General features: G+C 44.6%; 1 protein-coding gene across 1 annotated transcript in view; it reads left to right on the top strand.

Annotated features, from left to right (window-relative positions):
* Window positions 1–15917, top strand: part of AGBL4 (AGBL carboxypeptidase 4) — a 1259489-nt gene extending 1243572 nt beyond the window's left edge. Inside the window, exons 11-12 of the mRNA XM_069540446.1 lie at window positions 9621–9717; window positions 15800–15917. Coding sequence (XP_069396547.1) covers window positions 9621–9717; window positions 15800–15917 — 215 coding nt within the window. The remainder of the gene's footprint in view (window positions 1–9620; window positions 9718–15799) is intronic.
* Window positions 15918–16166: the final 249 nt, after the last annotated feature.

The raw sequence follows: 16166 nt of genomic DNA, 5'->3' as shown, positions 1-16166 counted from the left end.
TTGAGAACAGTCTCAGAGACCTCTGGGACAACATGAAATGCACCAACATTCGAATTATACAAGTCCCAGAAGAAGAAGAGAAAAAGAAAGGGACTGAGAAAATATTTGAAGAGATTATAGTTGAAAATTTCCCTAATATGGGAAAGGAAATAGTCAATCAAGTCCAGGAAGCACAGAGAGTCCCATACAGGATAAATCCAAGGAGAAACACTCCAAGACACATATTAATCAAACTATCAAAAAATAAAATACAAAGAAAAAATATTAAAAGCAGCAAGGGAAAAAAAAAAATAACATACAAGGGAATCCCCATAAGGTTAACAGCTGATTTTTCAACAGAAACTCTGCAAGCCACAAGGGAGTGACAGGACATATTTAAAGTGATGAAAGGGAAAACCTACAAGCAAGATGACTCTACCCAGCAAGGATCACATTCAGATTCAACAGAGAAATTAAAACCTTTACAGACAAGCAAACGCTAAGAGAATTCAGCATCACCAAACCAGCTTTACAACAAATACTAAAGGAACTACTCTGGGGAGGAAACACAAGAGATGGAAAAGACCTACAATAACAAATGCAAAACAATTTAGAAAATGGTAATAGGAACATACATATTGATATTTACCTTAAATGTACATGGATTAAGTGCTCCAACCAAAAGACATAGACTGGGCTTCCCTGGTGGCACAGTGGTTGAGAGTCCGCCTGCCGATGCAGGGGATGCAGCTTCGTGCCCCAGTCTGGGAGGATCCCACATGCTGTGGAGCAACTAAGCCCATGAGCCATGGCTGCTGAGCTTACATGTCCGGAGCCTGTGCTGTGCAACGGGAGAGGCCACAACAGTGAGAGGTCCGAGTACTGCAAAAAAAAAAAAAAAAGATGTAGACTGGCTGAATGGATACAAAAACAAGACTGGTATATATGCTGTCTACAAAAGACCCACTTCAGACCTAGAGACATATACAGACTGAAAGTGAGGGGATGGAGTAAAATATTCCATGCAAGTGGAAATCAACAGAAAGCAGGAGTAGCAGTTCTCATAGCAGACAAGATAGACTTTAAAAAAAAGACTATTACAAGAGACAAAGAAGGACACTACATAATGATCAAGGGATCAATCCAAGAAGAAGATATAACAATTGTAAATATTTATGCACCCAACATAGGAGCACCTAAATACATAAGACAAATGCTAACAGCCATAAAAGGGGAAATTGACAGTTAACAATCATAGTAGGGAACTTTAACACCCCACTTTCAGCAATGGACAGATCATCCAAAATGAAAATAAATAAGGAAACACAGGCTTTAACTGATACATTAAACAAAATGGACTTAATATTTATAGGACATGTCATCCAAAAACAACAGAATACACTTTCTTCTCAAGTGCTCATAGAACATTCTCCAGGATAGATCATATCTTGGCTCACAAATCAAGCCTTGGTAAATTTAAGAAAATTGAAATCGTATCAAGTATCTTTTCTGATCACAACGCTATGAGACTAGATATCGATTACAGGAAAAACTCTGTAAAAAATACAAACACATGGAGACTAAACAACACAGTACTAATTAACCAAGAGATCACTGAAGAAATCAAAGAGGAAATCAAAAAATACCTAGAAATAAATGACAATGAAAACACAACAACCCAAAACCTATGGGATGCAGCAAAAGCAGTTCTAAGAGGGAAGTTTATAGCAATACAATCCTACCTCAAGAAACAAGAAACATCTCAAATAAACAACCTAACCTTACACCTAAAGCAATTAGAGAAAGAAGAACAAAAAAACCCCAAAGTTAGCAGAAGGAATGAAATCATAAAGATCATATCAGAAATAAATGAAAAAGAAGTGAAGGAAACGATAGCAAATGTCAATAAAACTAAAAGCTGGTTCTTTGAGAAGGTAAGCGAAATTGATAAACCATTAGCCAGATTCATCAAGAAAAGAAGGAAGAAGACTCAAATTAATAGAATTAGAAATGAAAAAGGAGAAGTGACAACTGACACTGCAGAAATACAAAGGATCGTGAGAGATTACTACAAGCAACTATATGCCAATAAAATGGACAACCTGCAAGAAATGGATGAATTCTTAAAAAAGCACAACCTTCTGCAACTGAACCAGGAAGAAATAGAAAATACAAACAGACCAATCACAAGCACTGAAATTGAAACTGTGATTAAAAATATTCCAACAAACAAAAACCCAGGACCAGATGGCTTCACAGGCGAATTCTATCAAACATTTAGAGAAGAGCTAACACCTATTCTTCTCAAACTCTTCCAAAATATACCAGAGGGAGGAGCACTCCCAAACTCATTCTACGAGGCCACCATCACCCTGATACCAAAACCAGACAAAGATGCCACAAAGAAAGAAAACTAGAGGCCAATACCAATGATGAACATAGGTGCAAAAATCCTAACCAAAATACTAGCAAACAGAATCCAACAGCATATTAAAAGGATCATACACAATGATCAAGTGGGGTTTATCCCAGGAATGCAAGGATTTTTCAATATAAGTAAATCAATCAGTGTGATAAGCCATATTTAAAAACTGAACTATAAAAACCATATGATCATCTCAATAGATGCAGAAAAACCTTTTGACAAAATTCAGCACCCATTTATGATAAAACCCTCCAGCAAGTAGGCATAGAGGGAACTTACCTCAACATAATAAAGGCAATATATGACAAAACCACAGCCAACATTGTTCTCAATGGTGAAAAACTGAAACCATTTCCTCTAAGATTAGGAACAAGACAAGGTTGTCCACTCGCACCACTAGTATTCAACATAGTTTTGGAAGTTTAGCCACAGCAATCAGAGAAGAAAAAGAAATAAAAGGAATCCAAATTGGAAAAGAAGAATTAAAGCTGTCACTGTTTGCAGATGACATGATACTATACGTAGATAATTCTAAAGATGCTACCAAAAAACTACTAGAGCTAATCAATGAATTTGGAAAAGTAGCAGGATACAAAATTAATGCACAGAAATCTCTGGCATTCCTATACACTAATGATGAAAAATCTGAAAGAGAAATTAAGGAAACGCTCCCATTTACCATTGCAACAAAAAGAATAAAATACCCAGGAATAAACCTACCTAAGGAGACAAAAGACCTGTATGCAGAAAACTATAAGACACTGATGAAAGAAATTAAAGACAATACAAACAGATGGAGAGATATACCATTTTCTTGGATTGGAAGGATCAACATTGTGAAAATTACTATATTCCCCAAAGCAATCTACAGATTCAATGCAATCCCTATCAAACTACCAATGGCATTTTTCACAAGACTAGAAAAAATTTTTTCACAATTTCTTTGTAAACACAAAAGACCCTGAATAGCCAAAGCAATCTCGAGAAAGAAAAACGGAGCTGGAGGAATCAGGCTCCTGGACTTCAGACTATACTACAAAGCTACAGTAATCAAGACAGTATGGTACTGGCACAAAAACAGAAATATAGGTCAATGGAACAGGATAGAAAGTGCAGAGATAAACCCATGCACATATGGTCACTTTATTTTTGATAAAGGAGGCAAGAATATACAATGGAGAAAAGACAGCCTCTTCAATAAGTGGTGCGTGGAAAACTGGACAGCTGCATGTAAAAGAATGAAATTAGAACACTCCCTAACACCATACACAAAAATAAACTCAATATGGATTAAAGACCTAAATGTAAGGACAAACACTATAAAACTCTTAGAGGAAATCATAGACAGAACATTCTATGACATAAATCACAGCAAGATCCTTTTTGACCCACCTCCTAGAAAAATGGAAATAAAAGCAAAAATAAACAAATGGAACCTAATGAAACTTCAAAGGTTTGGCACAGCAAAGGAAACCATAAACAAGACAAAAAGGCAACCCTCAGAATGGGAGAAAATATTTGCAAATGAAGCAACTGACAAAGGATTAATCTCCAAAATTTATAAGCAGCTCATGCAGCTCAATATCAAAAAAGCAAACAACCCAATCCATAAATGGGCAAAAGACCTAAATAGACATTTCTCCAAAGAAGATATACAGATTGCTAACCAATACATGAAAGGATGCTCAACATCACTAATCATTAGAGAAATGCAAATCAAAATTACAATGAGGTATCACCACACACAGGTCAGAATGGCCATCATCAAAAAATCTAAAAACAATAAATACGGGAGAGGGTGTGGAGAAAAGGGAACCCTCTTGCACTTTTGGTGGGAATGTAAATTGATACAACCACTATGCAGAACAGTATGGATGTTCCTTAAAAAACGAAAAATAGAGCTACCATAAGACCCAGCAATTCCACCACTGGGTGTATACCTTGAGAAAACCATAATTCCAAAAAGTCATGTACCACAATATTCATTGCAGCACTATTTACAATAGCCAGGACATGAAGCAACCTAAGTGTCCATCGACAGATGAATGGATAAAGAAGATGTGGCACATATATACAGTGGAATATTACTCAGCCATAAAAAGAAATGAAATTGAGTTGTTTTTAGTGAGGTGGATGGACCTAGAGCCTGTCATACAGAGTGAAGTAAGTGAGAAAGAGAAAAACATGTACTGTATGCTAACATATATATGGAATCTAAAAAAAAAAAAAAAAAAAAAAAGAAATTGCTTCTGAAGAACCTAGGAGCAGGACAGAAATAAAGACATAGATGTAGAGAATGGACTTGAGGACATGTGGAGGGGGAAGGGTAAGCTGGGACAAAGTGAGAGAGTGGCATGGACATATATACACTACCAAATGTAAAATAGATAGCTAGTGAGAAACAGCCACATAGCACAGGGAGATCAGCTCGGTGCTTTGTGTCCACCTAGAGGTGGGATAGGGAGGGTGGGAGGGAGATGCAAGAGGGAGGAGATATGGGGATATATGTGTATGTATAGCTGATTCACTTTTTCATAAAGCAGAAACTAACACACCATTGTAAAGCAATTATACTCCAATAAAGATGTCAAAATAAATAAATAAAAGACACAGGTTCATATGCCACCTCTATCACTCTCGAGGCACAAGGCTCTGGGTCAATTATGCAAACTCTGCTTTTTTCAGTTTCCTGTTAAATATGTGTCGAATTGTGCTTTGACCTTGCAGGGATGTGGTGGGGGTTATCGACAGTAAATAAGTACACTGTACGGTGCACAGGGTATGCTGGGAAATAAAATGCTAGTTGCTTTTGTAAAGGTGAGAATGCAACAACCTGTTTGCTAGTATAGTTAGTTGGGACGTTAGTTTCCTCTTCTAGAGTGTATGCTGGGAAATAAAATGCTAGTTGCTTTTGTAAAGGTGAGAATGCAACAGCCTGTTTGCTAGTATAGTTAGTTGGGACGTTAGTTTCCTCTTCTAGACTGTAAACAGAATTTGTCTAATTCTTCTTTAAGCTCAATCTCTGCCCTTCTTCATGCCAGTACACACATGGGAGCAGCCCCCAGAATGTTAGAATGAATGAACAAATGAACGAATGAATGAGAATATCCCAGTCCTCATTGCCTGTTAAAGCATCCCACCAAGTGCTGGAGCTATTGACGCCCACCCTTTACTTTAAAACAGCTCTGGGCAGAAGTCACCAAGTGAGTCTGAGTTTCAGACAACCCCAGACAAACCCTCCTGCTTCTCTGATTCAAGGGTCCTGATCCCACCTGCTGCCTGTTCCTGCCCTCTGTGAGAAGCCCATCGGGAGCTACAGAAGAATCTGAGGAGGATGACAGTTTGAATTCACAGGCCGTTCTGAGGTTTTTGTTGGCAATGAAGAGTTGGGAGTTTTCACCCCAATTTTTTTCTCTCTTATTTCTGCAGTATATTGGAAAAGGTTCCAGCCAAGAGAGCTATTGCTTTCTCCTTGCCTAGATCTTAAATCTTTGTTCAAAGACAACTTGTTTTCATTGAAAATGTTCAGTCAGTCTCTTCACTCCTGTCACCCACGTCCCATTTCTTGACTCCAGCAGGGCCAGTGCAGTAAATGATCTGGAGTGAGGCTCTCAGGGCTTAGGAAATATGTAAAGAGGGTTGTCCCTGACAAGTCCCACCTTTAAAACGCTGTCTTTTAAACAGAGCTTGCTAAAATGATCAGCACCTCGCTGAGGGACATTTTACTGCAACAGCCCAACTCCTCCACCTTGCAGAGCCCAGGAGTATCGAGTACCAAGGAGATCTCCTAGGCTTGCTTCCAGTCTGGGCGAGTCTGGCGTTCACTGCAGATCAGGAGGAAGGGTTCAGGCTTCCCTCTGGCCCCATTCATGCACTTACTTAGTCAGCGCCCACGTGTTAGTGACATACCTCACCACCATAATCCTGTGAGGCAGCCATTGTTATTCACATTTTACAGGTGAGGAAATGAGGGCTCAGGGAGATGGGAAAGGCTCTGCAAGGCCACGCTGTGTCTCAGTTCTCCTCTGCTGCGTAACAAATCTCCCCCAAACTTAGCGTTTAAAACCACAGCTATTCTCTCTTGTGTTCTGTGGGTCAGAAATTTGGGAAGGGCTCCCCTGAGTACTCTTAGCTTGGCATCTTTGACGCAGTGACAGTGAGACAGTGGCTGGAGCTGGAGCTGGAGCAGTAGTGTGCTGGAGGAGCTGCTGCGGGCTGGCCAGGAATCTCTCTCTAAAGTAATCTCTCCACAAAGGCTCAGGGCCTCTCCCTGCAGCCCCTCCATGGGCTAGTTTGGGCTTCCTCACAGCATGCTGGCCTCAGGGCAGTCAGACAGCATGCCTGGAAGTTCAGGGCCCCAGCTGGAACATTCGAGCAGGAAAGGTGCAAGTTATATCTGCCTTTCTGGCCTCTCCTCAGAAGTCCCACACTGTCACTTCTGCCATTCCTCTGGTGGCAAGTGAGTCACAAAGCCCACTCAGCTTCAGAGAGAGGGGATACAGATGCCACCTCTCAGTGGAGGGAGTGTCAAGGTCACATCATAGAATAACAGGTGAGATGGGAGACATTGTTGCAGACATCTTTGGAAAGTACAATCTGCCCCACACAGCACGTGGCCGAGCCAGGATTTGGATTCAGATTAGGTACATTTGATTCCAAAACTTCTACTACAATCTTTCAGCCCCGTCCACAGGAAGCTCTCCCTTCCTCTGCGCCCCTGTTGCTCTTACTGTTTTGTTTGTTTGTTTGTTTGTTTATTTTTGGCTGTGCTGGGTCTTCGTTGCTGCGTGCAGGCTTTCTCTAGTTGTGGTGAGTGGAGGCTCCTCTTCATTGTGGCACATGGGCTTCTCATTGCAGTGGCTTCTCTTGTTGCAGAGCACAGGCTCTAGGTGCACGGGATCAGTAGTTGTGGCACGTGGGCTTCAGTAGTTGTGGCTCACAGACTCTAGAGCACAGGCTCAGTAGTTGTAGCGCACGGGCTTAGCTGCTCCACAGCATGTGGGATCTTCCTGGACCAGGGCTCAAACCCGTGTCTCCTGCATTGGCAGGTGGACTCTTAACCACTGTGCCACCAGGGAAGCCCTGCAGCTCTTACTGTTGACACACGCAATGGTGATTTGGTCACCCCAAGCCAGCTAGAGCCTGGCTAGGTTGAAGCAGCCAGCCACTTCTGCAGGCCCTGGTGGCGAGACTGCCTCCAGGGTCTGCTGGTCTGAGAGCCCATGCCTGACACCAGCTTGTGAACTTTTTAAAGGAGGGGACAGAGAAGGTCGGTCACAACCAGAAGAAGAAAGCAGGTGGCAGCCCCAGAGCACAGCAAGCCTGCGGCACGTCTCACTGTCTTAAACAACTCGTCTGGCGTTTCTCCTTCTCCCACCAGGCACTGGCCTGGGATGACTCAGCCCTTGACAGAAAAGGTGCTTTCAAGTTGGGAAACAGCCCAGAGTGGTGGAAAGCTCACGGTTCTGGAGTCAGACACTCCCAAATTGGAGTCTTGACTCTACCATTTCCAGTTATATAGCTTTGGACAAGTTTCTTAACCTCCCAGAGCAAAGGGGAGATAAAAATACCTTCCTCCCTGGGTTTTTTAAAATGCATATGTAAGCAAAGCGCCCGTGTGATGCCAGGCATTACATAAATGCTGGTGTTCATGTCCTGGGCCACATCCAACGCCAGCTTGGAGACGTCTTGAAGAGAGTGGTGAGAACTCACTCAACTGTCCACAGATGCTAGCGCACCTCCATGAGCCTGGGTAGAATGGTGGCTGAGTGGTACCCAGTGAAGGGGCAACTAAACTGAGGTGTCTGGAAGCTGAGAAGGAGTCTGCCCTGTAAGGCCTGTGGGCAGAGGGGAGAGCGGTCTGGGAAGATGGAATGGAATGGACAAAGGTCTGGAGGTAGAAGAAGTTCAGTATCACTGGAGCGTGAAGGTCGAGGGGTGGAAGGTAGGAGGCAACAAACACAAAGCTGAGACCTAACTACAGAGGACCCGGTAGATCGAGTTCCAAAATTTGAACCTTACAGGCAACTGGGAGCCACTGAAGGGTTTTGCTCAGCTGGGTAGCGTGGTCAGATCTGCGTTTTAGAATAACTACCCTCCCACCCCACCCCCACTAGCGAAGTTATAGAAGATGGAGTAGAGACAGGACTCTTATGGCAGGAAGGCCATGAGGACAGGATGACAGCAATTCAAGGAAAAGATGGTGCTGGCCTTTTCTAGGGGAACAGCAGGGATCTGGAGAAAAGTGGAGAAACCGAAGAGATAGGAGGTCCCTTGGGTAAGAGTTGGTGATGGCTTGGACGTTCAGAGCTGAGAGATATGAGATAAAAGATAAGTGCTTTGAATGAAGTCAGTTCAGAAGCCACGGAAGTAGGGGGCAAGGGCACCAATCATAGACCTGGGAGAGGAGTACTGTGGGAGGCTTTACTAAAGAGACATCACCTAACTGGAGAATTGATAGTTAAAAATTAGCCAAAGGGAAGGGGAAGGCGCTTCAGGGAGAGGAGACAGCTCACGTGAAGCCCCAGAGTTATAGATAATAATAGGTAATACATAGAGCATGTGCTCCATGTTGTTGAATAGATCATTGCTGTGCTAATTTATACTAAAATGTTAATGGTCAATATGGAATTGACCCTTTTCCCCTCCCCAGGGAGTTTGTACTTTAACAGGTCACAAACGCTTACCCTAAGGATTCGTAATTGGTAGATTTCAAGGTGGAACGGGGATACTGTTTAGGGTGAGGGGGTTTTATCATTGTCCCCAAGGTTACCAAAGTAGGTGACTAATCCCCGGGGTCAAGTAGGCCCTGGTCTATATGCAACAAAGGGTCTCTTGCCCTCGAGTCTTGCTTATCTGCCTCCACCCCAAGCCACCTGAAGGCAGACCATGGAAGCCCAGTGATTCCCAAAGGGGTGCAGTAGGTTCTGAAAGCTCTGAACACAGGCTTCGGGGTAAGACTACCTAGACCCATATCCTGGCTCCTCTCCTTCCCAGTTCTGTGACCTTGGGCAAATTATTGGACTTCTCCACATCTCAGTTTCCTCATCTGGAAAATGAGGAAAATAATAGTATCTATCAATAATATTTAAGGTTTCGTGAAAATCAAAAAAGACAGTCCATACAACACTTAGAAGAGTGAGTGGTGATACTGTTTTGTGACTGTTCTCACTTTTCTTACTAGTCCAGAGTTGCTCCTTAACACCCACCCTTGCAGATATGAAGCTGGGGCGGAACGTGGCGAGAACGTTCTTGGATTATTACCGGCTGAACCCCATGGTGGAGAAAGTGACGATCCCCATGCCCAGGCTGCGGTAAGTGCTGAGCAGAGCAGCAGGGCCTTGCGTCCTGCTTAACTGGCTTCTTGTTAGGGGCAGCTTCGCTTAGCCTCTCTCTGTCCCTCGGTTTCCCATCTGTGTCACGGGAAAGATGATTGGCCCTGCCACAGAGAGTGTACGGAGCAGAAGGGATTAACAGCACATTTCCTGAGTTGAAGTATAATTATGGGGTCAGACAGTGAGGGGTTGGTCACATTTCTGGGTCTAACATGGGAACCGACAGGGATGGAAGTTGCTGGGAGGCTGAGTCCAGCCACTGTTGCAAGCTAGTCTGGGTGTTTCCATATGCTACTTCATCTGATAGCTCCTATGTCATCTAGGCTCATAAGGTCTCTGATCCTTCAATTTCCTCATCTGTAAAGTGGGGACAGTGGTGCTCACTTAGAAGATTATTAAGAGATGTGTGTTAGAGCACCCTGCACAGTGCCAGGCATGTATGTACCCCGAGCACATGAGAGTCCCCTTCTATCAAGATGCAAAGCCTCAGGGCTGAGAAGACACATCCCTTAGAAGTTTCCCCTCAGGTCCTCTGCTGGGGCCAAGTTCTTGAGCTGGTGAAGAAAGAAGGTTAGGAGATGAGTGTCCTTCCTGAGGGCTGGACCAGAGCCCAGAGTGCTGGGTGTTCCCATGACTGCTGGCGGTGAGCCCAGTGAGCATTTGGGCAGTGACACCCAGTGGCATCTGGAATGTGCTGGCCCCGTCCTACCTCTTGACCTCATCTCCTACTCTCCTAGTGGTCCAGCTTCCTTGAAGGACATGACGACATCCAACTTACTGCTCCTGCCAAACCAGTCTTCCCACTGACCTTGCCCATGACCTTGCCCAAACGCTTTGCTGTCTCAGGGCTTTTGCCCTGATGTACCTTCCTCCCTACCTGTTATTAACAAAACACAGTGTTAATCACTACTATTTATTGAGCAAAGTACTTTTTGTATATGGTCTTATTCAGTCCTCCTAGACAATTTATTCCTCGTATTACAAATGAGGAAAAGGAAGCTCAGAAAGGTGACGAGAATTGCCTGAGGTCAAAGATACTTTGACAGAGGCAGAATTTGATCCTAGGCGTTTATGATTCTAAAGCTGGACTGAAGTCCAGCTAAGCTCCACCTCAGTGTGGGTTCAAATTCTGTCTCAAGCTCATGCTAGCTTGTGAGATATTAGGCAAGCTTCCTGGCCTCATGAAACCTTTCTCCTCCTACCTAAAGTGGGCGTAATAAGGATGGTTTTAAAAATTAGATACAAGCGTGCTGTAGTGCCTGGCCGCCAGCAGGTGTTCAATAAATGTTTCCATCTCCTCTGGCTTCTGGGGTGCGGTCCCAGATTTCCAGACAGCTCGTCACAGCCTGGGGCAAGTCCCTGGTCTTCTCTGGTTGGGCTGGATGATCTCTCAGGACCCACGTCCCATCAGGCTGGGAGTCCCACCTCTTGAGTCCCAGCTCCACAAGGAATCTGCAACACAATGTGCTCTGACTCATACTTTGTCTCAGGTTGTTCCCCCCGATCCTGGTGGATTAGTCTTCAGAAGGAGCATCTGTGTTTCTTCTCTGTCCTCCCACAGTGCCTAGGCTGTCCTGAGCATGCGTGCATGTATACATCCCTTCATTCACTCATTTAGGGAAAACAACACTTTGTGCCAAGTGTCTGGGCAGAGGGGGTGCTTGAACGAGTAAATGATTAAGGCGTGACCCCGACGTTGAAGAGCTCACCTCTAGAGAATGGTGCTCAATTCATCCTTAGAAGTCATTGGTTATGTTCTTAAAAATGTAAAGCTCTGTAAAACTCAAAAGAATTGTTAGAATCTCATTTACAAGTTAATTTGGGGATTGTCTCTTTCAGGTCCTCTGTCAGCCTGAATAAAATTATCCCGATCCTTTCCCACTTTGTTCTTGAATGTTGCATTGTCAGTAAAATGGTGCTGACACCCAGGGAGAGTAGCCATCATCATGATGCAGATGAAGTGTTGAGGCCCAGGGAGCAGACAGGATTGGTCACAGCCATGGCCGGAGCCAGGCCCCACCATCCCCAGCCTGGTGTTCTCAGCATCAGTTAGTGAAGAGTTCTTTGAGATGGGGGAGGCAGGACCCTGAAACTGGGTCTAAAGCATTCAGGGGAGTTCAGGGCCCTGCTCATGGGACCTCATTTCCCTGAGCTTTGCAGCCCTCGTTAGAGAAGAGCTGGAGAGCTCATTCCTCAAAGTTCATAGCCTTGAGGACTTGTGGTAAATGCGCCCACCCTTCGCCTAAGAAAAACAAAATAAAAACTCTCTCCATCCCCACATCTCTACCTCATCAAACTATGAATATGTCTTAGCTCTCAACTGGTCAGCAGTTCTTGAAAAAATGAATCTCAGGAGGATACAAGGCTCTGATGTGGGACTTGAATACTTCCCAATTTTTGTATTATTTTCCACCCAAGCATCAAATAACATACATGAAAGAGCAGTTCTGGTTTTAAAGGAAAATTATATGTTTTGACTCAAAATTAATCTTTGTTTTCTCTCATGTCTACGGACAATTATACTGTGTCAGTTTCCACCCACGTGCTGGTAGGAGCCTGTCAGCATCCCTGGGTGCTGTGCCGCCCTTCGGGGAAGGTCCCTGGGGAGGCCAGGATGTGGGCCTGAGAGTGCAGGCTCAGGGACATGGCGTTGATGACCAGAGCTGAGACCCCGCGCTTATCTCGACCACAGTGACACAAAATGCCCCAGCGAGGTGCATACAAATTAGACAGGGGAAATGAGCAGGCCAGGTAAGCCTCTGTGCGGAGACAGAGCGTGAGCACGGAGGGTGGGCCTCTAAGTGTAAGGCGGCCTCAGGCTCAGTGCCGGTGGGCTGCCTCCACGCTGGGGTTTGGGTATGTGTGTGCGGGGCATGGGGGTGGGAATCATCAGCTCTGCATCACACTGGAGCCCACCACGTGGCAGGCCCTGCAGTGAATGCTGGGGGAACATAGATAACCTTTGCCCATCAGGAGCTCAGATTCACAGAGGAGAAAGCATGTACACATGCAAAGATAGCAAACAATACTGAGCAATGTGTAAATGTGCTCAGTTACCTCTCAGATTGTGCCCTCTTTCAAAATACCGTCCATGGCTTCCCATTTCAGTTCATCTTCTGGCTGTTCAAGGCCCTGGCCTACATTTAAAACTTCATATGCAGCCTCCTAGCACACATCTTTCCCTTGTGAGCACCTTCTCCACCCCACCGGCTTTCCCAGTCAGCAAGTCATACCTCCATGTTCATCCTTTTCCTTCTTTCTGGAATGTTCTCCCTTACTGTCTGTAGATGACAAATGCCAACGTATCTTTCAAAGCCCAGTCCAGACATCATACCTCTGTGATTTTGTCCTTGCTCTCCACCTGAGGTAGAGCTCCTTCCTCTCTGCTGGATCCCGAACTGATTTTGCACACACGTGTGCATGGTACGTCCCATAGCGTATTGTCACAGCATCTTTGCATGCTGTGACATCTTTACATGTCTGGCTCCTCCACTAGATGGGCTGCTCCTTGAGGAATTATTTTATCACTCCTGTATCCTTAGTGCCAGGTGCAGGGCCTAGCTGGGAATAGGTCCTAAATAAGCCCTAAATGTATGAATTATAAAATGGTAGAACTGAAGAAGCCCCTAAGAATCGTCTACTTCAACCCCTTCGTGTTATAGTGAAAAGTGAGACCCAATCAGAAATTACTCTCCCACACCATCTGGCAAACATTCGGCAGCCAGCAGGAGTATCCCAGGAAGGCTTCATGGACGAAGTGGGGCTTGAACTTGGTTTCAGAGGACATGTAGAATTCCAATGGATGAAACAGAAAGAGGAGAGAGGGCATTCCAGGTTGAGGGAAAGGTTGTAAAAGGCAGGGAGCTGAACCTGAAAAGACACATTCTAAGGCAATGACAGGCCAGGATGTTTAGGGCAATAGAGGTGATAAAGATGGGACTAAAAATTCATTCAATTCATCAAACAACCTTCAAGCATCTACTCCATACCACTCAGGAACTGTAGAGAAAAATCAAATGCATCCAACCCACAGTCCCGTGAGAAAAATAGCTGGGCAAAGAACTCCCTAGAAAGTGGTGTACTAAGAGATTAGGCACAAAGTGCTGCAGAAGCCTCTGGAAGAGAGAGGCTTACTTTCTGGGGAGTCAGCTTCCCAAAGGAGGTGAGTCTGGAGGGCACGATAGGAAAAGGAGCATCTCTGTGGGGCCCAGGTGTGAGATGCTTGCCTACCAGTGCCTCTCTCTGTGCCCCCATCTTGAGCTGCAGGTGCTCTTTGGCTCTGTAATGGCCCCAGAGTCATTCTGCACGTTCACACTCCTCCCCAGCCACTGCACACCCTCTCCTCACGCACACCATCTGCCTGGGGCTGCCCTACCTGTGATCATACCTGGGCTTCACCCGCAAAGAAACAAACCCATCTTATTTCCCATGCTTCCTTTGGGTGTGAAGACCCGCACTCTCAGTGACATATGAATGACACCTTGTAATCGGCAAAACTCTTCCCCAACCCCATTTACCAGAGCCTATGATGCAGGAAGGACATGGGCTCTACTATTTTAGAAATGAAGAAACAGAGGCTAGAGGACAAAGGGACTTCTTCAAGATCACGTCGCCTGTAAACAACATTCCAGCATATGTTCCAGGCTGTTGATGGGTACTAAGATCTAGGTGTACCTCACCCATGCTAGATGGCCTTCCTATGTTAGCAAGGTCCCTCATGAGTGTGGAATTTTAGACAGTGAGGCTTCCTGGTAGAGGAGCTACATTAGGGCAAGGTGTCCCTTTTGTGTGCTGCCACCTGTTCTGTCTTTACCTTATTCATGACTCATCGGCAATGAAGGAAAATGATACTCCAGGGTCAGAGCATCATGGGTTATAAGAAGTCACATCTTGAATCCTAAATCAAACAGCCCAAGAGATTCCCATATTTGTGGCATTACCATTTTCTTCCATGCATTATAGTTCTTTATTATTTTGTGTAATTATTTTGTATAACTGTCTCCTCTACTAAAGTGTAAGCAGCCTGAGGACAGCATCAACGTCTGACTCAACTTTGTCATCTCCAGAGTACAGTGGACCATACCTAGCACCTAGCACCTAGCACCATGCCTTTGTAAGTTATAGTAGGCAAAGGAAGATGCTAGGTGAGTTTATTCATATTATCTCATTTAACCTCACACCACCCTCCAAGATTGGAATATTTTATCCTCGTTTTGTAAATGAAACTCAGAGAAGTTAAACAACTTGCTCAAGGTCATCCCTCTCATATATGGCTGACCAGGGAATTCAGTTCAGTTCTTTCTGGATTGGCTAATCTTTCCGCTGCAAATAAATCTTAACCCAATGCTTGAATGAATGGCACATCAGTTTGTCACTCAACAACATAACACACAAACAAGGCCCCATATGAGGAAAAATGCAAACTGGATAAACTGGGTCCCTGCCTATCAGAAGCTCATAGCCTAGTGTGTGAGCAGAACAGACAATGAATAATTGCTGAAGAGTAGTGTTAAAGGTATTGCATTGGGTGCTGGGTGCTGGGATACAGAGATGAACTAGACACATCTCTGCCTTCAGAGAGCCCCCAAGATTGTAGGGGAAACAGACCCACCATGAAATGCCATAATTAGGCTATACTGAGAAATATAAAGGGAACTCTGGAGCCCATGATGGTTATGAAGGGAATGAGCTCCCTGGATCTGCCAAGCTGCAATTCATCTATGGGTTCATGCCCATCCCGTTGTGAAATGGATAGAATGAGTTAGAATCAAGTTGGAGGTGTGGAAGACTTGTAACTATAGGACAGTTAGGTTTTCTCCAGAACCAGAATGATACAACGTATCCATCCATTCATCTAACAGTCATTCCATTGAGTCATGCTGCCTGCTTTGAACCAGGCCCTGGGCTGGGTTCCTGGGATGCAGAGAAGAGGAAGTCAAGGCCACTGCTCCTAGGAGGTCACAGTCCAGTGGGGGGAGATAGACATGCACACAAGTGATTGCAGTACAGCGTGTATATGTGCTGTCTTTCTTCTCTCTTTCTGTTATCTCCCCCTTTACAGGAAAGAACGCCCCCCCTACAAGCACCCACTCCTGCGGGGCCCAGCCAGCAGCCACCCCAACAGCAAAGGGGGCAAGAAGAGCTCAGTGAACCACAAAGACCCTTCAAACTCTTTTTAAGGACGTGGAGTCCGGGGAGGTCTTGTGGTGGCAGGAGCATGCATTTTCTGCTGGGGCATGAAATTAATCACCCTTCTCTAGTTTCCAAGATAATGGCTGTGAGATAATGTATAAGCTAGTGAAAGGGAAGGGAAAACATGAGAAATTTCATCATCGATTTTCCCTTTTACCAGTGGAAAATCAATTGTGAGCCTTCACCTTCAGGCTTAAGAACAAAATAGGAGATTCAAACCAGATGAGTACAGATGC

This window comes from Delphinus delphis, chromosome 1 (genome assembly GCF_949987515.2).
Source record: "Delphinus delphis chromosome 1, mDelDel1.2, whole genome shotgun sequence".
Classification (NCBI taxonomy): domain Eukaryota; kingdom Metazoa; phylum Chordata; class Mammalia; order Artiodactyla; family Delphinidae; genus Delphinus; species Delphinus delphis.
Note: the sequence above shows the minus strand (reverse complement) of the source record. Positions and strands in the feature narration are given on the sequence as shown.